The sequence below is a fragment of the Lichenostomus cassidix genome, chromosome 20, assembly GCF_008360975.1.
Source record: "Lichenostomus cassidix isolate B80296 chromosome 20, HeHo_3.0, whole genome shotgun sequence".
In the NCBI taxonomy this organism is placed as follows: Eukaryota; Metazoa; Chordata; class Aves; order Passeriformes; family Meliphagidae; genus Lichenostomus; species Lichenostomus cassidix.
This window is the reverse complement of record NC_139500.1, coordinates 3,529,981-3,556,937: the sequence shown is the minus strand read 5'-3', so window position 1 is coordinate 3,556,937 and position 26,957 is coordinate 3,529,981. Positions and strand designations below refer to the sequence as shown.

Below are 26,957 nucleotides of genomic sequence, written 5' to 3'. Positions count from 1 at the left end.
AAGTCAGCATGAAAAACCCAGAGTTAGGGCATTTTATCCCATTAAGTTCTAGGTCTTGATTTTTAAAAGCCTTTTTTTTTGTTTGTTTGTTGTAGACACCTTTGAAAAACAGTTGCTGTACAGGGATAGAGCGTTTTGAGGTATTTTCTAATTTCTCTCCAACATTTCAGGCTCCTCTCTTTGGGAGTGAATTCAGTCTTTCTTCTCTTTCTTCCTCCCAGGATTACTCAGAATTTCTTGGCTCTATAAAGCAAATCCAGGTAGCTTTACCCTTCAGAAACTGAAGATGCAGCAATACATCAATAGGAAACAGAACCAAACCTTTTAGGTTCTACTCTGATAAATATTTCCCATGATGATTTAGGAGGTCACCATGTCTTTCCAGCTTTGATTCACAGCTGCCCTGAAGAGATGCTGATAATTCTCCACCTTGAAGGACTGTATCTTAAATAAGCCAAAAAGCTGAAAAAAGCTGCTTCTTGCATAAGCTTTAGTGCCCTGGTTCATTGGTATTTTGAAAAATGAATGTTTTGTTCAAGCTGGATGTTGGGAGTTAAACTTCAGTGGTCTTACAGAATGAAGGCTCTGTCTTTGGGGCATTTGAAATGCGTGGTTGGTTTTATTTTCCTCTTAAATTTTGTATGCTGGCTGTATTTACATTTTATGCCCAGATGGTTTTCTTTAACTTCTTAGTATAACTTACATGTAACATCTTGCAAAAGCTTTGTTTTCTTGATTTATGCCTCTGTGTTTGAATAGTTTGAAAACTTTGTTAGGGCACCTAATGGGGAAACTGCTTTTTTAGCACTGTGGATGGCTGTTCTCTGTCAACAGAGAACTGGAAACTTGTGGTTTGTGTGTGTTGTTGGACAGGATTACAGTCATGTCATGCTCAGGGTTTAGATTTTATCCTTGAAGTCTAAAACCTTTACCCCCAATTGAAAGTGTTCTTTCTTACCACATTAATGGCTCAGAAATTAAGGAGCAAGTAAGCAGTTTATGTTTTTTTCGTAAGGGAACATATTCTTCCCATATAATAAAATGCCATAGAAGATGCCAAGGCCTGTATGACAAAGATAAAGATGAAACTTATGAGCTCATAGGTGTGACATGAACGATGCATGAAAGGAAAATCCAGCATTAGGTAGAACTAAAAAGCTCACTGAGTAGACAAAAAGCCTGGTAAATACCACTGGGTATAACCATTTTGTACATGGCATCATCTGAAAGAAAAGTTTGTAAAGAAATATTTCTAGAAAATTCTAAAATTAGTCAGCAATCTGATGTGCAACTCAGATGTCCTGCATTGTAGCAGATAATGCTGATCTATGAGTAAAAGCACCTGTTTTGCAATGGCAGCCTGGGAAAGTAGGATGTGTAGAAATCCATTGTGTTCAATTGAGCTGGCAGTTGAGGGGTTCTCAGAACACACTAACAGAGGCTTCCTCTTTTCTGCAGCATCTGGGGATGGCCTGGGGGCTTTTGAGATTGCTTAAAAGATGAAGTCAAATTGTGAGTGAAATTATACAGCTGGCACAAGGCATTGATTTCTTATCAATTATGATTAGGCTAGTTATAAAGGGGTTTAGCTGCAATGACTAACAAGTGTTTCTGTTCCCTGTTGCACAAAATGAACTAGAAATGTTCACCAGCAGTGGAGTTCTCTCACAATGTGCTGGTGCCAGATTTCCATTTCCTCCCCTTTTAGGGGAAAGAAGAGTAGAAAAGCATCTCATTTTTGTGTATTATGAATGTAATAGAAATTAGGCAGAGTACATTAAATTTACTATAAATGTGCCACCTAAACTGGTGAAGTTTGAGCAGCCCTGGTAAAGTGAAGCTATTGGCAGTTAAAGCTTTCCAACCCACTGAGAGCTTTTCAGGGAGGCAGGACTTCTGTGCAGCCCCAAGGAGATGAGATCTATTCCCCAATTTCAGTCTGAAAATCACTCCATATACATTTGTTTGCATCTCACACTCCCTTCAGCCAGTGCTGAGAGAAAAATACAGTGCTCAATTCACTATGTTGGCAAGACATCATTGGAAAAGTTGGAAAGGGGAGTTTTTACCGAATCAGGATTTGGAAGTTTCGTAAACTTGCTCTCTGCATTCATCTCAAACACCAGCACATGCCTAGGAACCCTAGAGCAACCTGAGGCAAGATGGGATGTGTAGCTTTGAGTGGAAGAACAAGTCTTATTTTCATTGACCACAGCCTTTGTGCTTGCTAGGGTCATACAGTCCTGCAGACCAGCATTGGTAAAGTAGGGATTTTTCTGAATCAATCTTTTGACTGATTAATTTAGTGGGAGAATTTAAATCCTTTCAGTCTGTTAAAAGACTATTAGGATTTCATTGCTTTTAGGACTTCTTTACATTTCTGGGGTTTTTGCAGAATAGCAAATGATTTCCCACAACACCAGAAAAAAAAAAAAAAAGGCTCATAGGCTGAGGATCCCTTGGAGCCATTTACTGTGTTCTGTATTATTTTTTTATTTTGGAGTTGATTGTGTTTAATGCAGACTTGTGGTCTGTTTTAAGTCGTGCTGTACTATGAAGCCTTTGTCTCCCAAATGATCTTAATTCTCCCTGCATCCCATAATTGAGATTTCTCACTTGGGGGGGAAGGGAGAGTACCTGTGAACACATTCCAGTTCTGTAAGGCTCCCCTCAGGAACGCTGCTGGAACGCCAGCCCTGAGCCTTCCCAGAGGAATGTGGGATGAATTTGACTTTTCAGGGGGCAAAGATATTTAAAGCAATACAAGCTATGTAAGGAACTTAGGGATAGTCAACTAAATAGTTTTGTGTTGACTGCAGCTCTCTTATTGTCACGCAGTGGTCAAGGGGGGAATTTTCATGTGAGGACACGTGGAGAAATGGCTCTTTCCCTTTGTATATCTTAGGGGCTTTTTTAGACTTGGCCTTATGGAACACAGTTGCTGTTGCTGCAGTCCAATCTGGAATCTTTCCATCAGAAATGCTATTTTGATCACTGACTTCTAAATGGTTCATATCTCATTGTTCTGAAATTTGTCACATCCAGAGCTTGGGAGGCGATGTGAATCCTATTTAATTTTAGATCAATTCTTTGCTATGCTAAACACCAGATTTGGTTTTGTTTTGGCTTCAGATTTGTGTCAATTTTTGAAGGCAGAACCATCAGGGAGCTGCAGGGGTTGGTGGCACAATCTGAATGGCTTAGGTAACCTGGCATGGGATTGTGCCTTGCTGGAGACTGAGCCATGCTGTGTCACCCACAATGTCACCAGTGCACTGCGGGAGCAGTCCTGGAGCTTCCCTCTGGGAAGGCCATGGCAGGCTGTGCCTCCATCCCCACAACACTCAATTCCAGGGACAAGGGACATCCCTCCAAGTGCCAGCAAACCATGGCCTGTCCTCCACTGCCACAGGGACTGAGCAAGGTGCATGAGGAGCATCACTAGTGGCACCACTCCAGTTCATACTAAAGGTCCAGCATGTCCAGAATAGCAGCATTCAGCACTTCCTAAAGAGTTGCTGGTTCCAGAGTCCCAGGGATATCCAAAACTTTCCAGATTCTCAAAGGCCAGTGTAATTACCCAGGGGGAGGCAAGGTGTGGGAAGGTGTCCCCTCCCCAGGGAAGGTGTGCGAAGGTGTCCCCTCCCCTGGGAAGGTGTCCCCTCCCCAAGCTGGCTCCGGGGACAGTCAGAGCTGTAACTGTGGATGGTTTCCCGCAGGTGGCTCTGCTGCCTGGGGCTGTCAGGCTCCAGGTCCGGCTCAGGAGCAGCACTTGTGTCACATTCTGAGCCAGCGTGACAAAGTACAGCCACAGCAAACCTTAGCCCAGTTCCCACGGGATCAGCAGCACCCAGGGAACACACACGGCAAGGAAGGTATTGCAGGATGCTACTTTAAGAGCAAGCACACCAACCCTGAGAGCAAATAAATCCACACTGTGACCAGCAACTGTCAACTTTATGTAACAGGAGCAGCTGAGGGAGCTGGGGAGGCTCAGCCCAGAGAAAAGGAGGCTCAGGGGGGACCTTGTGGCTCCCACAACTCCCTGACAGGAAGGGGCAGTGAGCTGGGGGTTGGTCTTTTCCCAGGTAACAAATTGCAAGACGAGCAAATGGCCTCAAGTTGCACCAGGGGAAGTTTAGATGGGAGGTCAGGAAAAATTTCTGCACTGAAAGGGTTGTCAGGCTTGACAAGTTGTTGAACAGACTGCCCAGGAGGGTGGTGGAATCATCATCCCTGGAAATGTGCAAAAAATGTGTGGGTATGGCGCTTGAGGATGTGGTTTAGTGGTGAAGTAGGTGGTGGTGCTGGGTTGATAGTTGGACTCTATCATCCTAGAGGTCTTCTCCAACCTTAAGGATTCTGTGATTCTCTGATTCAATATATGCATTGGCAGATCTTAGAAACCCTCCCTTGATCCTATTGTCCAGGAAGCAAGGATAAGGGGTAAGGTTTCTCTCCTCCTGGCCCTTGCAGAGTCATTGTAATTAAACCAAGAATGGTGAGGGTTTTTTGGTTAGAGGAGCTCCTCTTACACAATGTGTTCTTGATGAACACAAAAGGGAACATCTGGTAGACAGAGCACAAAGGCAATGCAATTACATTTCAGTAACTGATCCGGCATGGATGGATTTTCATAATGCATTAGTCACTACTGTGTGCATTAAGGTGGAGAGAAACAATGGATGCAGCAAAGATGAGCATAGACATTGTGTGGATTCCATGAATGGCAGGGATATCCAGGGGAAGAACTGCCTGATGGCTTTCTCTGGCAACCTCCTGTGTGTAAGTGTTCTCTACAGTGAGTGGCTCTGTTCTGACTTCTGTTCAATGTCCCAGAGGAGGTATTTAGATGTTACTGCAGTGGAACATTTTCTGGCTGTATTTTCCTTCTTTTCACTTTAAATCTTACAGGATCTATTGTTTCCCCAAAATGTTTTACCAATTCCTTTTCTTCCTAAAGGGAATTTTTCCTCTGAGCATTTCCAAACAAATCCTTCATTATCATATGTTCCAGTCAAGCTTTTCTCCTGGTTCTATTGGTACATTGCCACTGAAGTTAACTGGACCACATTAATTGAGAGCAGAAGATTGGTTCCTTTAATGTTTCTGCAAAAGTAATCTCTTTCTCCAATCGGGATTTTTTTCACTGCTTGGAATTTCTTCAAATTTGTCAACATCTTCAGGGTAAGGAGGTTCTTCCAATTCTAATACCACCTGAATTCTTTTTGAAGCACAGAACATGTTTCCACAGGCATGCTATTAATTATGGATATTTCCCTAATTCCAGTTCTGTGAATATTGTCCAACAGTTCACATCTGCCTATCCACATCTGGTACAAATAAAAAAAGGTTTGGTGTTTTTCATATCAAACATGTAGTAATGACCATTTTCCTTTGTTCTTTTTTTTTAAATCAAAGTTTGTAAATCCTTTTTCATATAATCTCTTAAGCCTCATAATACTGGGCAGGATGAGGCAGGTTTTTTATGCTTTACTTTGCTCAATTTACTTTCTTGCTTCTGGACCACCAGTGGCTTGAGGTCTCAGACCTTTGTATCATTTCCCTTTTGAATATTTGCTCCATTTGGAGCTGACATAACCCATAACTAGAATCAACAAAGTTATACAAAACTCTTTCCTCAGTGGGATGAGCTGGAATACAAAGCCCTCGTGGGCTGCAGAGGCTGTGATGGTTTTTTTGTGTCTTCCATTTGAGGAGCTTGATGCAAATGATCTCCTGTGAGCAATGGGAGCAATAAGAGGCATTGTGGAGCTAATGGTTGAATTACTTTTTAAGGAGTGTAATTTTGCCTGTTCCTCCTCCCAGCCAACACACAAACGTGTATGTGCACAGAGCTGCGAATTGCTGCTTGTGCCAATCTCGTAATTGCATCTGTGCATACAAGTTTGGAGATTGGAGGGAGCTGTTACAGTCCTGGCTCAGCTTCCCAGTGAAGGATTGCTCTTCTCACACTGTGGTTTCCTAACACAGGTGGGAACAACCTTGGCTCCCTTTTCCCCATTTAGTTGCTCACTTCAGTTGCTGCCAAAGCATGTTACGGAAATCAAGTCTTGTTTTTTGCATTAACAATTTTGATGGAGAGGAGGAAATTTCTGTCATGGCTTCTTTTTCTAGAGGAGAAAGGACAGCAGCTCAGCTGAATGGTCCTGTCATACTGTCAGCTGTGAGTTTCAGACACAAGGTTTTATGTGCAATGAAATAAGGATGTTTTCAAGAAAAATCTGAATATTATATGTGTAATACAGAGTGATAAATCATAGATTTTTAGATACAAACACTGATTATAGTTTTATCAGTGTAAAAAGAGTGTGGAGAGCTGTTGATGTGACCTAAATTTTGCCCTGTGAATACCTCTGTAATGTGTAAGAGGCTTTGCTTTGCAGAGGTTAAGTGTAATTCAGAAAGTGTAATTGAAGCCTGACTCCATCAAGGCTTAAATGTCTGTGCTGGTCCAGAATGTCTGACCTCAGCAGCAGAACCTGAGTGGCCATCAAAGTCAGCTGGAAAACACGAGCACAGGAGGTTATGAAACAGCTCCCACGGCTCTCATCCAAACCCTCCTTTTGTTAATGGCATAAGAATCTCTGAAAAGAATCAGAGTCTAATATATCCCTACTAGCTCACTCTGAAACACTTCCAGTCCTGGCTGGATTAGGAACATGCTCCTGGTGGTGTAGAAATTGCTTGTTTTGTCAATCAGTGAATCAAAAACATGCTACAAATGCATGTGCACAACCCTTGTGAGGCTTAAAAAATGGATTATAGATTAATGAATCGACTGTGTTAGAAGCACCTTGTTTAGGTTTGGGTTCTTAACCCTAGCAATCATTAGGGACTGATAATGAGGTTTTTATAGTGGGGGTTTTAAAGCTAAAATAGTCTATACACCCAGGGCACAAGAATCCTCTTTGTGTACTTTGCAAAGCACCCACAAATTTGTTCGAGTGAGTCCATCCCTTCTTTAACTGGCCCTTGCAGCTCCTCTGAACTCAAGCATTATGTAAATGCAGAACGTATTCAGGCAGTTGTCATGAGTAGTCAATGGGTACTTTGACTGTGAGAAAGAAAACCACTTTTTTATGTTTAAGTACTTAAGAGGATGGCTTACAACCAAATTGTGGTAACATTACAGCTCCCTGGAAGACACAGCCCCTAAGTACTCCTACGTGACATTTATCCAGTTCCACCAGGACACTTTAAATCAGTTAAAATCTCACAGTATTTTAAAGTCTAAAAAAAACCCCACTATTGACCCTTTCATCCATATGACTCATGGAATGCTGATGGTAAATGAAAAATACAGGCCAGAAGTCTTAATCTGTGGCCATAATTCCACACAGATCCTGAAGGTAAAATTAATGGTTTAACAAAGCTACTTAACTACATGAAAACCATTCCAGTATAAACACTGATGAATGGGAACAAATTTGGTTGTGCAAATAAAACCTAAGCAGGATACAAAACCAGGTTTAGTTGCATTTAGTTACCTCTGTGTGTGTCAGCAGGGCATATACAGAAGCACTAAATATTTTAGGCTTTGTGTTTTGGGGAAGCTATTGACAAACATTTTATGAGTAAAAACAGGCTGGAAAGAAAGTGTTCCAGCCCTAAATACCATGATTCTGTATTGGGTTTGTGTGGCAATGTTTGGGGGCTGCAGGGGTGGCTCTTGTGAGAAGCTGCTGGAAGCTTCTCCTGCAGAGCCAATTCCAGCAGCTCCAAGCCAGACCTTTGATTCAAGGTATATCTTTGTATTTGCTGGGGATCTCAAGCTTGCTGTGGTTGGTTCACACCCCTCTCACCCACTTCTGTGTAAGAGTTGGTGTTTGCCAGGCAGATCAGTGAAATATCAATAAGATCTACTAGAAAAGTGTGAAACAATAAGGAATCATGTGTTCCCACCCAAAGAGGCAAAATCTGAGACATCCACTGATTTACATCTGCCTGGGGAGATGTAGGTGTTGAATACAGACCTTATTAGTAATCAGCATTCCTTATTAATTTGCTTCCTTCGCTGGAAGGAGGATAAAGTTGATGAGATGCATTGATGTGCAAAGGAAATTCAGCTTTGCTTATAGAAAGTGATGATCCATCAGAACTGCTGCTGGCTTTGGAGGAGAAGGAAGCACAGATTTTTCCCTCTGTGCCTGGTGCCCTCCTGTGGTTTTTATGTTCAGCTACTTGGGAGTGAATTAAACACATCAGTGGCTGATTCTTGAGCTGTGTGAAAGGTACAGAAGAATTTGCCTGTTTAGTCTTTTTTGTGTGTTCTGGGAAGCTGGAATACAGTTTTCCATGCAGCCAGTTGGATTTTGGACTCCCCAAGTTCCCTAAGTTGGACCAAGACCGTTTCTCCCAGTCCTCACATGTTGGTGGACCTGACTCAGACCTGACTCCTCCAAGGGTGGTTATGGCTAAAAAGGATTTGTGCTGAAATCACTGCCCTCTTCAGTGATCCTGTTAAAATGCCACCATGGCACTTTTAAAGAACCAATGTTAGGTCAAATTATTCTACAGGATAGGGAGCTAAAATGTCAAGGATTGCTTCTGTCAGGAAATGGAGTTTAAAATTTACTTTCTCAGCTAAGTTGTCTCATTTTTCTTCCAGCTACAGCTGCAGGATGACAAAGAAATTTCTATATTTCGTGCTGTAAAATCTATGCAGGATAAAAGTTTCTTTGCGCAGCACTTCTGACTCTCTCATTAGAATATTTCTAAATGACTTCTCTAGAAATTCCACTTTAAAATACATCATTTAGCCACAAACGTTATGCAGAAAACCCTTATATAAAATATTCCTTACATGTTCATATATTATAATAATTAGCTCTTGCACAAGCAAGAGGTGAAAATTGTTGCTGTGGAGGTGCTGCTGGTGTGGTTTGGTGCAATGGTTTTTGTGCTGTGCTTTCTAAAGGTGCTTGGCCAACAGCATTGCTGGGAACACTGGGATCTGGGAATCTCTGTAAGCTTTGCATTTCATCTTCTTCTGCTTTTTCTACAAATTCAGAATCCAGCTGTAGCTTTGGGTGATTCCACCAGAAAAAAAAAAACCAAAAAAACAAAAAAACTCCAGAACAATGGTTCCTCCTCATTCCTCTTCTTTTCCTCTTTTTCTCCCAAAATTCTATTTGTGTATTTCTTTGAATTCACAGTATTTCAATTCACTGCACCTGGGATTCAGCCCAGTACCCCACCAGTTTGTCTGGGAGCACAAATGCTGAACAGAGCAGGATAAAGGATAAATGTGAAGCTCTGCTTTGATGATATCAAGTCTTGTCATGTTTGTAGGATATCCATACAGAGGAATTTCGCAGGACTTGGCACACAGTTTATCTCTCTGAGCTGGTTTGGCATTTTTTACACATACACATTTCTTTTTCTCAGATAGTTTTTACTAGATTTCATTGCGAGTATAATCTGTTTCATCTTTTACCTGTGCATGACTAAAACTAACTCCAAATATCCCATGTAGGTTAATCCATTAATCCCTATGTGTGACTCACAATACAAGAACAGTAGAAGTGTAAGTATAGAATTTGACTATAATGTAGAAGTGGAATCTTTTTAGTGTTCATTAGTTTAATCAAGCAAGTGAATACACTTGGTCAAATTCAAATACCTAATTATTTATTCACATAGAAACCAGTAAATTTTAGGGTTTGTAGCACAAAACTTGTTAAAAAAAAGCAAACAAGCTATGCCATATAGCTTCTTTACCCTCGATAAAATGGCATCATTGCAGTTAAAATTACAATAAAAATGAAACATTCCAGGTGACACCAGTTGGAGCACAATGTGACGAATATAATGAGAAAATCCTTGTCAGAAATTTTACCACAAGGGAATACCAATAGTTAACATCCATATTCTCCACCTAGAAATCAAATATATTTGAGTAGATCTTGGCATAAAAGGCACAAAACACAAAGCAAAGCATGCTTGTGTCATTTCTCACACAGAAGCATTGACATTTGTGCAACATGGAAAAAGACCAGCATTTTTCCAGACTTTTCCAATATCACAGATACTTAGGGAATAGATCTTCCCCTTAATGCCAGTGTGTCACCCCAGTGCAGAGGCAGTGACTACAAAAAACAGGAATACAGAGAAGGGAACACATCTGTACCCTTCCAGGAGATCTGAGCTGAGGAAGCTCTGCAGTTGAAGTAACTCAATCCACTGCAGGCCTGGAGTAACACAGCCCTGGCAGCCAGCACTTGTGGGAATTTGGAGACTGGCAGGAACCTTAACAATGCTGGAAACCTGTCATGAACACAGGGTTACCTCTTGCATTTCAATGTGCAACACCAGCCTCAAACGAGCATTTTTAAAAAAAGTTTGAGTCCTAAAGGAAGGGCTCTTCCAAAGAGGATGCTGCCTCTGGCACAGAGGAATGGCTTTGCTGATGTGAAGGAGTTTCAGGGCTATGGATCAAACATCCCTGGCATCTCCTGCTGCAACAGGCTGGCACAGGAGCCCCTGGCAGCAGCCTGGTGCTATATTTCTATAACCAGCCTGTCCTCATCATCACTGCTCGTGTCATCATACTCCACCCGCGTTTGCTTCCTCATCATCTCTAAACCTCTCTTTTTGTATGTCCTGGGGGGTGTTGCAGAGTAACTCTTGAACTCAGGGGATCTGACAGTAATTGGGGGCTTTTTAAAGGTAGCAGGAGCTGTTCCATGTGGCGTTCCATAGGGATTGTGCTGCAGGGGGGATCTGGTGTTGTCTGCACTTCCATGCAGCTCCAGGAGATGCTGGGATGAGTTTGCCCTCTCTGAGTGTTCTCTGCTGGGTACCTGAGCCCTCGTGGCTGACTCAGGAACAGACTCTGCTGGTGATCCAAACAGACGTGAACATCCCAGCTGGGAACTGGGAGTTGAGTTTTCTTTGGGAGGCAAATACTTGTTTTCTTCAGTTGGAGGTTTCTCCCTTCCGGAGGCCTCAACCACCAGGTCTGACATTCCAAATATTTGGCTCTCTGACTCTACCCTCAGTGTGTTTTCCTGGCTTGCTCCTGGCTGTGAGGAAAGAGGAGCAGCAACCTCTGGGTTTGTGCTGTCAGGTTGGTCACCTGTGCCTGGATGTGGAAATTCAGGAGGGCAAGACCCGAAGGCAGCTGCCACGGAGTGACTCCGAAGGCTTGGCCGGGATTGCCCAGGCAGGGGTGGCTGCAGCACGAGGGGCTGTGTGACCCAGCAGCAAATGGCCACATCCCTGCTGAATTCCTGCAGGGAGGTGTCAGCTGGGGAGCAAAAGGAATGAGCTGTCACAGCTATTCCCAGAGGAGCTGTAATGTTCTGGACAGAGGCGTTTGTTCTTGGGTGTTCCCTGATTCGCCCAGGAATGTCCTGTAGGAATTAGGAGGGGAAAAAAATTGACATTTAAAGGTTTTGATCCCGATCCAATTGATGCAAGTTTAACTGTTCTTTTTAAAAAGCTAATTGTATCAGCAGTAAGTTTTCCTTATATTTTAACTCCCAGAAATACCTTTAATACATTTTTAAACATTTTAAACAAAATCTGGGATACAAAATGGTCTCAACTTGAACTTTAAAACAGCTGAATATAACCCAGGTTTTAATTAACAATATATTTTTTCTGTTAAAAAAATATAGGAATTCAGGTACAATACCTACTTTTTTATCCATTTTGTCCTTTTGTTTAATGTGGTTTAGGTTTTCAATATGGGAAGATATTCCTGAGTTATTCTTTGCTTCTTTTTTCTTTCTGCAAAGGGGTTTGTCTGAGGTGGAATATGATGTGCCTTTTTGCTGGTGTAGGTAATTTTCTATTGAAAAGAGGTTGGATAAACTTTTACTTTGATTTTTATTCCCCCACATGTCCAAACTCACCACATTTCTCATCATATCACTGAAATGACATGAATTTTAAAACACATATTCAAAATACTTACCTTGCATCTTGGATTGAGGAGGATGGCACTTCTTATGCTTATGAAATCTGGGGGGTTGGGATAAGCAGCCTTTCCTCAAGGCATCCAGAGCTCTGTTGGGAAAACAGGACCTCCTGCTCAGCCGGTTCATCTTCAGCTGAGCATATCCATGGATGTGCCTCCCTCTGTTCCTGCAGCATTGAGGGGATAAACAAATATGAGAGATGTGAAAGCAGCCAGAGCAGAACAACAACACCTCAGCAGGTGCATTAATGTCTAACAGCAATTTGCTGCTGTGCAGGAGATGTTTGTTTATGTCAACTCAAAAAAATAATCAGGATTTTAGGCAAGAGACCCACAATTATTTTATTATCTTTTTTCCTCTGTAGGATTCTGCATATCCTTGCTTTTCTAAGAGAAAAGGATTAAGGAATAATAGATCCTTTTTCCTATATCTGGAATTTTAAATCAATATACTTCACAAAGACTTGACTCACACAGGATTCTATGTGGTTGGGTTTTTTCCTTTTCACTTTTTGTGTGCTACCTGTTCATCATCACTAAGGAACAACATAAGGATTTTGGTTATTTAGAAAACTCCCACTGAATCATCCAACTCTGCTTTATTTCCCACAACAACAAAACACCACCTGAAAATCAAACCAGAAAAAATTCCTAGAAGAATGTCCCTAGGCAGGATGACACAGACCTGAGTCTTCTGTTTTTGCTCCTATGACCCTTCAGAATTGCAGTGCTGTTTGCTGAACTAGACACAGTGATTGAGTTACTGACACTGATTTGTCCTCAAGGGACTCTGTCTGATTTTGGTCATGAAATAGAGTAAGGGGGATGTATGACCACGATGTGTGTTTTTTAATGAAGCAATTCATCAGCCATCCTGCTGCCCCACACTCCTGAAAGATTAGAGGGGAAATGTTCCACTGATAGGAATTCCCATTGAACAGGGGGAGCTGTGCTGATTGAGACAATGTGTCCTTGATAGTTTCATGCTCAAATTCTTCCTGCTTTTTTATTTAAACCAAATGATCCTTTGAACTACAGATGGTTCTGTTAGTTTGTGTTAAACTTGATCTTTATTCCTCTGCCTTCTCTTGTGAATAGCAGTTCAGGATATGGATCTTCCGAGGACAAAAGGGCTCTGAGCACTGCTCTGAGCTGGGGCAGGATTGAAAACAGGAGCATTTTGCTTCCTTTCAAACACAAGAAAATGCTGACAATTTTGACAAATAAGAATAATTTCTAAACCTTAGTGAGACTCAACTGACCAGGCGTCATCTTTCTGTGGGATGTGTCTGGTTGGCTTAGAAAAGTTTCTTCTTGATAGTAAATAAAATATTGATTTTTTTTTTTTGTCATTTACCTTTAGGGCACTTCTGTGGTATAAAAATAGCTCTTTCTGAGAGATTTATCTTTTTTCCCCCCAGTTTTGACAAGGTTGAATTTTGGGGATGAATTTTTATTTTCTGTGGAGTTCTTACACCCATTTCAGCAAAATTATGTCTATATCTAGTGAATTTGAAGGCCATACTCCTTACCATTTAGGGGTGACTTTAATCCTTTTCTGTTTGTGGCTCCTCTTGAGTTTATTTGTTGAGAGCTTTTCCTTTTTGCAAACTACTGCTTTCTTCTTTTGCTCTGAAATATTTTTGAAAGAACCACCAGGAGCTGCAGTGCTTAACTGTTGAGAGTATTGGGGAAAAATGAAGTACATGAAAACTGTGAATTACATTGACTGAAAGGCTGGAAATCCATGTACTTTTTAAATAGCACTGAACAGCATAATGGTTAAATAGCACATTTTGTATTTAAGTCCAAGTCCAAGTCAAATATTAATTTAGAATGAAAACAATTAAATGCATATGCTGTTACAGAAAAATGTAAAACATCCCTACATGGGGAAAGAAATCAAGAAATAGAAACCCACTGTTCTCATTATCAGCATTCCGAAATGGTCAAGTGAAAGAAATTTAAATATTCACACAGAAGTGTATCTTTCTTACACATCAAATGAGTATGAGACTTATCTTATAAAACCATAAACTGTAAATTCTGTATCAGCAAATGCCTGTAAATGTCCATAAATACACTTCTGATAATTATTTCGTTTTTCTAATTAGAAGGTGGGGGTGAGCTGTCAGCCAATAACACCCTCTTGAGAAAGCAAATAGGATGATTAACATTACCTCCTGCATCTGGTGTCCTTTGGAAAAGGATGAAACCAATGTTTTTAAGCTTGTGTTCGTTAAGCCATATGCCACACTCTTGCTTATATTTTTCATTTTGAAGATGGAAATGTCATATTTGGAGAGGGTGCATTCCCTGCTGGATTCCTTGTCCCAGGTGTGCAGGGAGGAATGGGCAGAGCCTGCATCCCCACTCTGCTCCGAGGGCAGAGGGAAGCTCCTGCTCAGGCAGCACCAGGTCAGTCTGGGCTCGGCACTGAGCGATGGGAAGGAGCTCTTGGGGCCTGGAACTGGTGAAGTGCCAGAGTAGCAGCTCCTGTTATTGTGGGGCAGCTCTGGGAGCTCTTTACAGTGAGTGCTGAGAGTGTGGCAATAAAAAGTGCCAAAAGAATGGCAAAAATAAGTGGTGTTGCCTCTCGAGCTCTGGGGATGCTGTGGGTCCTGCAGTGGTGGTGGGATGTCCTTAAGGATGCGTGGACTTCCCGCTCTGTCCCATCCCAGGATCGTTGGCTCTGCACCCTTGCTAGAAACTGATGTCTTTATCAAAGAGTCACTTGCTGAGCAAAGGTGATGGAAAGCCTTTCTCTCCTCTTTGATGTCAGCAGAAATGAAAAAGCCACTTGTATACACAGAGGTAAAGCATATTTTCTTCTTCGGAGTCTGTGTAGAGCAAGTACTTTTACTCATCCACTTCTCTTCTGTTTGCCTTTGATAATTTAATTTATTTTTGTTCTGTTTGTTTTTCCAGTCCTCTCTAGCTATATCCTGCTGCCTGAGGTTTTGGTTATGAAAGGTGCTGTCTGCCGTGGTTAAAGTATTTGTGGTTTCTGACTTGACTAGTGAACAAAATCCTGGGTTTTTCCAGTTTGTGTGTAGATTCCATTCAATTCCTCCTTTGCCAGCCTTTTGTCTCACTTCAGATTTTAAAGGGGACCAAATCACATCACCAGAATGAGAATGGAGGGATGAGCTGCTGGAAGAGCAGGGTGGGGTGGGTAAGGTGTCTGTCACTGGTGTGCCAGGTGTCACCTCCTGTTCAGATCTAAGCAAAAGTGACAGATCTGAAGCTCTCTTGTCCTGTGGCAATTTAAGGATATATTTTGGAGAAAAGGCATTTTGTTGTGGGACTGGACTTAAATGATCAGATTGCAGATGATGACTTGTAGAAGACACATCCACAGCATTGTCGTTGAGAAGTGGCACTTTTGCTGCTTTTACAAGATGTGTTCTGTCATCTCCATCTGTTGGATTGTGCAAGGCAGAAGAGTTGGAATCGCTTCCCCTTAATTCAGAACCTAAAAATCCCACCAGTGAGGCTTTTGAGGTACCTGCAGGATGTGAAAGAAGGTTAATGTCACTGTAATTAAGAGCTTTTGTGGGAAGTTTGATTGTTTTTATATATTCCACATTCTCAGTACCTCCAGTGGATTCATTAATTCCTGTGCTTGATTTTTGCTCCACTGATTTACTGGAGAATTTCACTGGAGCTGTGGGAAGACGCTGAGTGCCACAGCAATGGACTTTCTCCGCTTCACTCACTGCAGTGGTTTCACTACCAGGACTAGGGCAGGACACTGAAATCATATTTTGTGCCTTCTCCACTTCAAATTTCAGCTTTTTCCTTTCTGATGGCAAAGTCTGGGATTTCCCTGCAGTTTCCCTGTTACAATGGACCCACGGGGGCATCGGGCCATGCTGGCCACTTTCCTTAGTCCCGTGATGGTTCCCATAATCATGTGAAGTGCTTTTACAGTCTAATTCAAATGCACTGGATTCTTTCCCAGGGCTTGGTTTCTCCCAGTTGCTACTCTGTACTGGCAAGCAATCCTCATTCCTCCCGTGGCTGCTCAGCTGACAGTCAGGATTTTGCAGGCTTAGCTCACCGCTGCTTGGAGCCAGCAGTGTGCTGTTGCCAGCTGTGCATTTCTCCGTGTCACTGCCACTGAGCTCTCGGGAAGTTTGGCTGGTTCCAGCTCTGGCAGTTATGGGATGTGATGTCTCCATTAGGTAGGACACTCTGTCTGCAGTTTCCTCAGAGGACACATTCTGCAGAACTCGATTACCATCAGCACAGGTTCCTGATTTACCCGTGGTTGAAGCTGCTGTCACAAGGGATGAACGACTGTCACTTACAGAGCTCCTGCCATCTCTTTCGTCAGTAATTTCAGTGCTGCTGGCTGATTCTGTTGAATTAGGAGTGAAGCTTGTAATATCTGTAACCATATTCCCTCTTTGTTTAATTTTCTTGGCATTTTGACTGCTTTTCATTTTTTGGTAGATTTTCTTAAACGTTTCATCTCCATACATTTGCCATTTTTCTTGAGAGAACATCTTTAACTTCCTTTGATTGTGTTTCTTATTTTTAGCACTGATGACTTCTCCAGCCCCAAGCTTTTTACTCCCTTTCAACTCCTCTGACACAGAAGGATGATCAACCACATTACTTAGGGGCAAATCATCCACTGCTGTTTGTCTGACTAAAGCTCGGGGATGGCTATTAGGGAAATCCACTGAATTTGCAGCGAGATTGTTGCTAGGCAGCAAAGCAGCAGCGCCTGTGTTTACAGACTGCTTAGGAAGGGAAAGTGGTTTTGAGCAACCTGGTTTGTCTTGTACCATCCTTGCTCCCTCCACAACAGGCAAGGAGTTGCTCCGAGTAACAGGCACAGTGTCGATGGTTGTGGAGAACTGGGTGGGAACTGAATGGAAAAACACTGGCTTGCATTTCTCCAGGGGTGCAAAGGTAGATTTTGCAGAACAAAGGGAAAGATTCTTTTTCCTATTTACATCGCAAGGTCTGATATCAAAATGGAAAGAGTCTTTGTATGTGTAAGGCATTGGCAGGTCAATGCTCCCCTGTTTAGAAAGGACAGTTTTTCTGGGCCTGACATTGTCTAACTGGGTATCATCCACCACACTTTTGTTGTGAGAAATAAGCTTTGAAATGTGTTCTTCCAGCCTCTTTTTCTCTAGCATGGAGGCTGTGGCTTTGTCAGCTGCCTCTGGCTTTGCAGTGCTTCCGGAGGCACACCTGGGGCTGCAGAAGGCAGTTTCTGTTTCCAGCTCTGTGCTGTGCTCATGGAGGCTGTGCAAGGGGCTGGATGATGCCAGCTGCTGCTCTGTGCTGTCAGAGCGCGACAGATACCCCGAGTCAGTGCTCTCACACTTCTTCAGCCTGCACTCCAAGGGTTTGTAATCCCACTGCTTCTCTGAAGAGGTTGCCTGCTGCCTTTGCAGCTGGATGTGCTTATTGGCAGTTGGAGTTCTTTGCTCCTGCATCTTCTTTCTCGGACATGGACCATTTGGCAAAGCTCCTGGAGATGATAAACTTTGAGGTTCTCTTTCAGGAATGCCCTGGTTAGCTTTTGAACTGAAGGACTGATTTGTTGATTCTTGATTTTCTGAAGCAGCTGGTGAAGTGCTTGTCGCTGACAGTGAGAGCTCCTGAGGTTTCTCAGTGTGTGTTGCTGCAATGCTCTCTGAGCTGGGCTGGTTGATCTGCATCCCCTGCTCTTCACTGATGCCACTCAGCACTTTGCTGCCCTGGGGAGAGCTGGTGCTCTCTGCTGCTCTCTCATTCTGCTCTGCTGCCCCGCTGGCCTCAGAGTCCGAGGGCAGCCTGGTGTTGTTGACGTGTGTTTGGGTTCTCCTGTGTTTGTACAAGTTGCTCTGGGTTTTGAATGCAATCCCACAGGTGGTGCAGGGAAAGGGCCTCTCTCCTGTGTGCGAGCGAATGTGCTTCTCAAGGACACTTGGCTTCAAACAATCCCGTCCACAGTGCTTGCAGACGTATTTCCCAGACTTTTTCGCTTTCCCCGGGCTCGCGTTTCCACAAGAAGCCGGCGGTGATAAAACCGGTAAAGCGCTGACGATGCTCAGCGTCAGGCTTTGCCCGAGCTGTTTCTGCAAGGCTGGCTGAGGCTGCTCGGCGCCGTCCAGAGGGAGCAGCGGGTTGAGGATGAGGGGAATGTGGCTGCTGTCGAGGTGCACACAGCTCCTGCCGGACACCAGCTGCCCGTGGGGCTGCAAGGCTCCCGGCTGGACGGGCTGGAGCAGCGGGATGGTCAGGGCTTTGAGGTACAGCGGCTGGGCCAGGGGCTGTGGCCGGGCGGGCCGCGGGGAAGGGCCTGGTGCGGGGTGCGCCATGCCGGCGGGGCCTGCGCCTCCAGGGACCTGCGGGACACAACAGCCACAGAACAGCACACTGCCACTGCTGCACCGGGAAAGATCACAAACACCACACATCTTGCATGCAGGCGATATACAGACAGTAATCACTTCATGTCCCGATTAAATTGATTCATCTTTCGTTTCTCATCTAGGAATTAAGTTTCAAGAGCACTGAACACAATCACTCTTACAGCCTACAGGGAGTACCCAAAGCATTAGAAACAAATCTGAGTTCAGATTTGCTAATGGAGGCTCTAAGCATACCAGAATGTATATATAATGTATATATATACATATATATATATATATATATATATATATATATATATATATATATATATGTATAATAATACAGTTTTAATTTTCTGGCACCATATTCCCATTACATATTCATATCCCATTTTTTAATTTAACTAATAATCATTTTTAATACAGAAACACAGAACCGTTGATGTTAGAGGGACCTGAGGACATCTCCAGTCCCAACACCTGCTGAAAGCAGGCAGCACTGAGGTCAGGTGAGGTCGGCAGGGTGTTACCAGTCTGGTTTGGAAACCCCTGGGGATAAAAACTGCACAGTTTCTTTGGGCAACCAGCTCCAAACACAGGACATTCATCATATTATTGCCTGCATATTATCTGGGCTTACCCAATTTATGGCAGCTAAGGCTGAACGCATTGCAACAAGGTGTGTAAAATGAAAATATGTGAAGGAAATGAAAGTCGTGTCCTGTTTTACAAGTCAGATTTGCATAAATGTGTGCAAAGTAGAAAACATGGTGTCATAGGAAAATAGTGTGATAAATTAAAGCTGGCTTTTGTGTAGCCCAAGTTAATTTAGTCCAATTAATGGAGAAATTATTGTATAGTGCTTATTTTTAAATGCTTTCAATGCCAGATGAAAACATCTTCCAGACACAGCTTTTGAAAGAAGTTAACCTACTCCTTTGAAATCTGTCCTAATATATGCAGGGTTGGTGCTGGTTCAGATTAATTCTTATTTCAGTGGAAATTTGTATTGTCTTTTTTTCTTTCTTGGAAACAAAGGAGGAAACGATCAAAACAAGCAAGCTTAAAATTGTCTTTGGAAGAGTTGATAGGGGCATGAGCATAACCCCTTGTAATTACAGTTTGGGTGAAAATCAGGTGATCTGTGACTATTTATTTGATTCTCACTCAGCTAGGCTCACTGGATACACTGGCTGCTATGAATAATGGGTTGTTCTTGTGCAAACAGCTATAAAAAACCCATTTGGAATAACATAATCAGTGGCTGAATTTGAAATCTGCAATTTGTTGCTTTACGGCATAATCTCTAGTGGTGTTTCTGTAACTTCCTTGGGTCATTTTAATAGGTGATCATTATTGGGAAACAGTAAAATAATTATTTCAAAATGTGGCTTGAAATTTGTACTGGTTCCATCCCAGAAAAAAAAAAAAAAACACTCTAATATGAACTGATCTTTGCACAGCAAATTGTTAGGTTTTGCCTTTTTTTCTTCTTCATGAATTTTATAAATCAAGCTCAGTTATCAAGCATGGATTTTTCTTATGCACTTCTGACATTTCTATGTGGAATAATCACTTAAGTGGCTTTTTATTATAGGTAGTGACTATAATGATGAAAGAATGTTAAAAGAATATGGCTTGTTAAAGAAATTAAGTTATTATCCATATTGTGCAGAGTGGTTACCACTACAGGAGAAAAGTGGGTTTCTCTAATTTGCAAAGTGATGTTATCAACATTTCAAGTCCATTTGAGATGGTTCCTAAGTTATACAGTCACTTTTCAATTTAAACACAGCATACAGTAAAAGCAGCAGCAAGGGATAAGACATGAGCCAATGATAAAAACTAAGCAGTTTTTTTTTTTTAATTTTTAAAAATAAGTTTAGGGGAAAAAATATGCTGCAGAGAACAGACTCCAAGAAGAAAAGTGAAACCTTTATACCCAGTAGGTAGAAGATCTAACAAGTCCCACATCAGACAGAACAAGTCACTGTCTTTGCTTCCCTGCTTCCCCCAGAGAGAAGTGTGGAAATACACTTCCACATATTTCACATTTCCCCCTCCAGCCTGCTCCAGTGTCACCAACTGTTTCTCTCTCTGCATTTCCTCCTGGCCACACAGAGCTGATGGGCCCTTCAAGGCCACCACAGACAGATGTTTTTCATATGAATCCTGTGGTTCCCAAGTACCAGAGACCTTGTGTAATTTCAATTAATGCTGTTAAGTTTCTGGGGCCCAAAACACAGAATAATTCTGAGACTTATTTCAGTGTTCTGCAATGCTCTACAAAGAAAATACCTAAGTGGGGACAGAAAATTTAAAGGAAAGTTTTAAATAAAGCTCAACAATGGTGATACTTAATGTACTTTTAAGAATGTAGTAACACATCTCTGCCAGGTGTGGTATTTTGCTGCTTTTCACAGCAAGAAAAAGTATTTTCTTCCTGAGTGAAAGTGCCATGATGTGTGTTGTACCAGGGCAATTACCAGACTGTTGTACCAGACTTTTCACATCTGTTCTTTATATATAAAAAAGGCCACTGTATTTCTTCATATTACGTTGACAAAAATAGCTTATCTCAAACTAATCATGCCCCAAGGCTGATTTGGGGTAGTCCTTGCCCACAGTAGAACTTCCTCTGTTGATTATCCCCTGGGCTCTGTTCCTGAGCATCCCCCCAATGTTCTCAGCTGTGTGTAACTTGTGGCATTGAACTCCCAGCACAAGAACTTGACCCTAATTAGATAAGAACAATTTTCCAATTAACAAAACTAAATGCAGGATTTGGCCAGCGCAAAATTTTCTGAATTGATTTCTCAAGCTATCAAAACTGGTCACTGAAATCCCGTTAAATACAATTATTTTGTTCCTAGTTTGGAATTCTAACTTCAGGTACACACCATAGGCAGGTCTGTGGAACACTGAAAAGTGGAGCAGTTTCAGATAAAAAATGATTCTAGCAGAAACTCTCTTTTATTTGCTTTATAAGTATAAAGTATTTTAATACAGGAGGCTGGTATAAAAAACTCATTTTAAATCCATTAAGTTCATTTTATAGACTTTTTCCTGAATTCCAAATACGTTTTATAAAACTTGTTTCATTTTGTCAGCACTGTTGTAATTGTGGACTGCACAACCAAAAGATTGTTTTGTCTTCTGCGTGGCCCAAGTAAATGCTCTGCCCATCATTATTAATCAAAACAATAATTAAACATGTAAATACTTATTTTCTGAACTTATCAATCATTTTTTGACACTCTGAGCAGAGCATCAGTCTCTGAGCAGACACAGAGCTCAATTGCTCAATCCCCCACCTTGGTACAACCTGGGACATGACAGAGTTACTTTATTTTTTAACCCCACAGGAGCAGGTTTTCAACATTCTGAACATACACAATATACTCAATTATACAAGGAGTCTTTGCCTTTTTATAAAGCTTTTAGTGATCCCTACCTTAAATACACCAGAGAGCAGAAGTGGAAGTCTGGAAATTATTTAGTCTTTAGTCTGGAAATAATTTTAGCTCACATACCTTTGATTGATCCAGGCATTTCACCAAAAATGTCTCATTTCTGTCAATACTTGATGCAAGCAGAGAGAAACGAGGACAAAGACTTGAAACAGATTAGAAGTAGGAAGTTGGTTTTTTCTTTTTTTTTTTTTTTTTTTACATTGGTGTCACAGTAACAACCTTTAGAAAACAGGAAGAGTTGAAGCAGAAGAAAATGAAGTGGCATTTCAATCTCTCTGTATCCTCTACCACTATTTATGTAGGAAGCTCTAAACAGAATCTTCCAAACGTGGGGCTTTTGTGCCCTGCTTTCAGTTGTATTGTTCTGAAATACACTGACACTATGGTAGGATTTTTAATTTATACATCTAACATAATTACACTTTAATTTATATATTTAATTTGTGGGTCAAGTTCCTAAAGAGTGCTCAGGTAACACAGACAGCATCACTGAGTGGTCCTGGGAGGAGCTGCTCTTCTGATGTAAATCCTAGTTTAAAATATGGACTGGGATGGCTGTGTCCTCCTCTGCTGGCAGACTGAATGAATCCCCAACTGGAATATGCATTCCCAACAGAGTAACAAAACTGGCAAATCTGGCCTGTAAAATTTCCTTAGGAAAACCATCTTTTGGAAGGTGTAGCTGTTCTTTTCCCTGTGATGAGCAGCTGCCCAGTTCACACTCTGCAGCCTGTCCCTTGCTGGCTAGTGGTGAAACTGTAATGTTTTAATTGTGTAATATCCACTTCAGTGGCAGCTCTTTCTTTTAATAATTCTGATAATAGACTATTGCTGGAGGCCTCAGTGGATTTTCATTCCAAACAGCTTTATTGATCCTGGAGAGTTTTGCCTGTTGTTTAGATTGCTTTCCATTTATTTCTGGAGCCCTGATTTAGCAGGCATCTAATTTTGGTGGTAGAGAAATATTTCTATCTTGTTCTCCCCATCTTTCTTGCCTGTCAGGGAGTTATTCAGGGGGCAGAAAAGCTCTAAACAGGGCCCAGTATTGCTGCTGATGATCCTCCTGGTTTCTACCATACCCTGAAATGCTCCCAGTAATTGGTAATGGCACTGCAGACACTTAAAATCAGTGAATCTAGAAAATACTTGACATTCTGAACTGCTTCACAGTGACTCATGCTTCTGCTCTACAGACTCAGTCTGTCCAGATGGAGAGAATTACATGCAGCAAGTAGTTTCAGCTCTGCTGGGAGATACTTTCCTCAAGGAATGTGTTCTCACCTCTAAGTGAGATCTTCTGGAGGATTACTGCATGCTACAGTCAACAAACCAACGGGGAGAAAAGATGCACATCTTATAATAGAACACTGGCATGAATCAAATCATACAAACAGATGATTATGGGCATTTTACATAACCAGTCAAAATTAGTTTGTCTTCAGTTTGAGCACATTTCTGGAACCCATTGTGTTTTATTCCACTTGGAGACTGACTATTATCAAGTTAAGGTGAATTTACTTACAAGGGAAACTTAATTTAAACAGAACTAATAATTGCAGCAGTATGCTGGACTTAGTAAGAAATTGAAGACATGTATAAGCATTTAAAGTTCATTATTTAGATCATTCAGTATCAAATTCCAAATGCTAAATCTGCAAACTAATTACCCTGAGAGGCTTAAGGAGGCAATAGTTAATTAAAGCAAGTTACAGCAAAAGCAAGTGGCTTTTGCCACTATTACAGAGCTTTAAGGGCTTAGCAGAACCTTTTGAAGATTGATCTAAAATCTCTAAATCTTGAATAAGTGACTCTGGAATCAGGCTGCCTTCACAGCATCCTGTGATTCTTCCCATTTATATGGATGGGCAGGTTGCTGTCATGACTAGAAGTAATTTGACCTGTACACAAAATACAGAGCACCAGTATTACACAGCTTTAGTTCTCTTTGAAATTGAGTGACTTTTGTTTTCTTTTTCTAATCAATCTGTTTTAGTGTGTCCCTTCCTCAGCTGAAATCTCTATGCAAGATGATTTATATTCGTTTAGGTTCAACATATTGTCCTGTTGAGAGAAACCCAGCTAACCTCAGCTGTCTCAATGCACAGCTAAATACCAACTTAAACTCTGTACAAAGCTGAGCTCCCTGCCAGCTGCTGCACAGGAGGGACTATTGGGCTCCACTGCACTCTCAATTCCTGTCCTAGTCAGGATCTGAGAGTTAAACCCACACACTATTGGTACTCATTCCTGGGTCCCAGGTAGCTGTGGAAATCATCTCACCCCAGGTGTTTAAAACTCTGCATCCTTCAAAGACACCCCCAGAGTTTTGTCAGAGGTGTCAGTAAGTGAAAACAGCAACAAACATTCTTGTGCTGATGAGGAAATAGATTCCAAAGATACTACTACTGCACATTTTAAAGAACTTTGCAAACTTAAATGAAAACAAAGTCTTTTCCAGGTTTGCTAGTTATTTATTTTTCCTGTGATGGCAGAGATACTGAGAGCAGCACACAGTATCTTGCTGTCAGAGGAAGACACAGACACTGGGATTATCCTTTCCAGTTGCTCACCCACCACTGCCAGCCGGCACAACTCCCTACATTGACCACACAACACTTCTACTGCAGTATTAGCATCATAAAGCACCAGTGAAGCACAGGGTCTGAAATAAATTGTGTGCAGCTACTTTACACACTGCTTCTGTGATGGAAACAGAAGGTCTGTGAGTGTACCCCAGGTCTGGAGGTTTTTACTTCTCAATTCAAACACGCAAAATGGAACCGACACATTTCCTGGTTTGCCCAGAAATGACTGTTAATCCTGTTTTACTGAAAAGCTATTTCTGCCTTCGCTCTTTTCTCAGTTTGACTTCGATTCTTGAAATGTCTCATAAGAGAAGTACTGAGTTCACCTTTCCCCTTGCTCTGAAGGGATGTGGCTGCTCTCAGCACTCAGTTCCACCCGCAGCCTGTGCTCTGCCGGCACCTTGGGAACAAAGTTGGGAGCCTCAGTCCCCTCAGAACCAGGCTGGAAGTGTTTCATTCCATCAGCTTCTGAAGCCTTTCTACTCTTTCAATGGGAACATCTGAAATTCTGACTTTGGGAAATCTTGCTGCTTGGTACAAGTCATTGTTCTGAAGTTTTGCCCTTCTCCGTGTGTTCTTGAAGTACAAAGCCGCTAGAAAACCTGCTGGGTGAACTTTGAAATTCTTGTACCATATCCTGAGGACAAATATTTTTGACACTGCACTTCCACAATTGTGTAATATCAGCAAAACTGGTTAGTATTTCTGTACTCCTTTATTTCTATAAATACTGAACCAGAATACAGTATTAAAATCTTTTAGGAAGAACAGGATCTGCTAAACCTTCCCTTTGTTCCAGAACAGCAGCAACTGGTTTGTTCATTATTATACAGTTTTCTAAATTTTTTATTCTCCTTTTCTTGAATATCCAAAAATGAAAACATTCCAAAGGCTTAAATCAGTAAAAATATTGCTACTTAAAGTATCTTTCAATGTGTAAGTAAACACTGTTATTGGCCCTTTTGATCTCTTCATGCACTTCGTATCAAGAATATTTCCTTTTCTACTTCTTACACTGCTACTTTCTCAGCTCCAGCTATAAGAAATTCTTTCTAGTTTTTTGTATGTCTATTTCAGATTTACATCACTATTTCTAAAAAGGAGCATATCTAACATATCTGTTGGTTTTGTAACACTGTTGGTGGCTTCACAATGAGGAAAAAATAGGATTTTTAGTGCTTAAAAACCTCAAAGGATTTCAATTCTTTTATCCTTTCATCAAATTTGCTGCTGTGCATTTCCCGTGTTAGGAAAGAGTTAACAACCTCCAGCTAGCAGACTGCAATCAACAGGTTGCTCTAACAGAAAAATAATAACCCTAATCCATCTTTTAAAGTTTAGGAGGTTGGACTAAATGATGAAAAAATACCGATTAAAGCCCTCTGAAAAGCTGAAGTGGGGCAAGAACTGAAATGCTTTGTGTTTTAGGAAAAAAAAAATCTTTCTCGTTGCTAAGTGAAAGAACCACCACAATAAAAAAAAAAAAAAAAGAAGAAGAAAATTATAACTTTAAAATTTCTGCCTTACCATCTAGAATTTAATTCCCTCTCTGTCCATAGAAAACGAGAACAAAACACTTGCTAACCTTTAGGTGGCCAATTCACAGGCAGGTGGAGAGGCTCAGGTCCCTGGAATAGCGTTGAAACAAAAGAAGCATCCTGTTTTCTTTTTTCAGTGTCTTTCTCTTCTCTTTTTTTTTAAGCATTTGGGAACTGAAGGGTGGGTGGTGGGGTGTGTGCAAAGAGAGGAGGGGGTGAATGCAGCCCACGCTGGTGTAGGAAGAGTTTTAATGGCCGATGCTGGGAATATGGTTTGCCTGCTACAGTGTCTGCACTACTGCAGCTCTGTGTGTGGGCGGAAAGAAATGACACGACTGGGTTTCAAACCATTACACTGAAGATTTGCAAACAGTTTAAAAAAAAAAAAAAAGCCCACAACTCTCATCAGGCAAAAATGAAAAATTATTACTTTTTTGCTTTTTGGTTTTTTTCTCAGGTTTGTTTGTTGCTTTTTTTTTTTTTTTTAACTTAGCAGATGTAATCCAGTCAAGTTTCTTCCTCAGCCTCTAAATGAAAAAAAAAGGTAAATTGAGTATTTTTGAAGGATTTAGATTTTACCTAGCATGAATATTTTGTTATAATTTTTGCTGCTATTTTTTAATTACTCTACAAGAGCTGGTATTCCAGAAGGGTATCCAGATTTCCACAGTAAAAGTCCTCAGAGCACACCTATATTTCTGCTTTAGAACATGTTAAATAGGTACCTAAACCTTGGTAGCACCAAGTAACACAGCACAAGAGACAGAGCAGTCACTCCACAACTGGCCAGGCAGGACATCTGAGCTCAGGACCATCCCTTGAATATTCCACAAAACACAGCCAGAAAAATGAGGACATGCTGGCAGCCCACTTTTTGTTCTGTAGTCCAGCAACACCTCAGGTTTACTGAGCTAAATTGGGCAGAAAACAGACTTGAATGTTTGTTGTAACTACTGGAGACCAACAGGAGTGAGACAAAGGGGTTGTTCCCTGTCATATCATGGGGAATGAGAGGAAAATGGTATTTCAGCTGATATAAAAGTGCTGACACGAGT

The 26,957-nt window shown here is 41.5% G+C and overlaps 1 protein-coding gene and 1 long non-coding RNA gene across 7 annotated transcripts in view; one reads left to right on the top strand and one right to left on the bottom strand.

The window, feature by feature from the left end:
- The window catches only part of LOC146428568 (uncharacterized), a 61,012-nt gene that overhangs the window by 24,894 nt on the left and 9,161 nt on the right, over positions 1 to 26,957 (top strand). The gene's annotated exons all lie outside the window — the stretch shown is intronic.
- On the bottom strand, positions 9,633 to 26,205 carry ZNF831 (zinc finger protein 831). Of its 5 annotated transcripts, XM_085079263.1 has the most exons (7): positions 25,950 to 26,205; positions 21,840 to 21,888; positions 14,128 to 18,300; positions 13,480 to 13,622; positions 11,945 to 12,114; positions 11,667 to 11,818; positions 9,633 to 11,378 (listed from the first exon to the last, which is right to left on the bottom strand). In XM_085079263.1, exons 3-7 carry the CDS (start codon positions 18,271 to 18,273, stop codon positions 10,524 to 10,526), a joined length of 5,466 nt encoding a protein of 1,821 aa, XP_084935389.1. In that variant the 5' UTR covers positions 18,274 to 18,300; positions 21,840 to 21,888; positions 25,950 to 26,205; the 3' UTR covers positions 9,633 to 10,523. The 5 variants fall into 5 exon arrangements, with proteins under 5 accessions (XP_084935389.1, XP_084935387.1, XP_084935388.1 ...); XM_085079261.1 differs by lacking the exon at positions 21,840 to 21,888 and having other exon boundaries at positions 14,128 to 18,445; XM_085079262.1 differs by lacking the exon at positions 21,840 to 21,888.

Excerpts from the sequence above, each read along its gene's own strand:
- ZNF831 (XM_085079261.1), bottom strand. The coding sequence starts at position 18,372 with ATGTGTGGTGTTTGTGATCTTTCCCGGTGCAGCAGTGGCAGTGTGCTG. Across the intron at positions 11,819-11,944 it reads TCCTCAATCCAAGATGCAAG|AAAATTACCTACACCAGCAA; the intron begins GTAAGTATTTTG and ends TCTTTTCAATAG. Across the intron at positions 11,379-11,666 it reads AGGACAAAATGGATAAAAAA|GACATTCCTGGGCGAATCAG; the intron begins GTAGGTATTGTA and ends TAATTCCTACAG.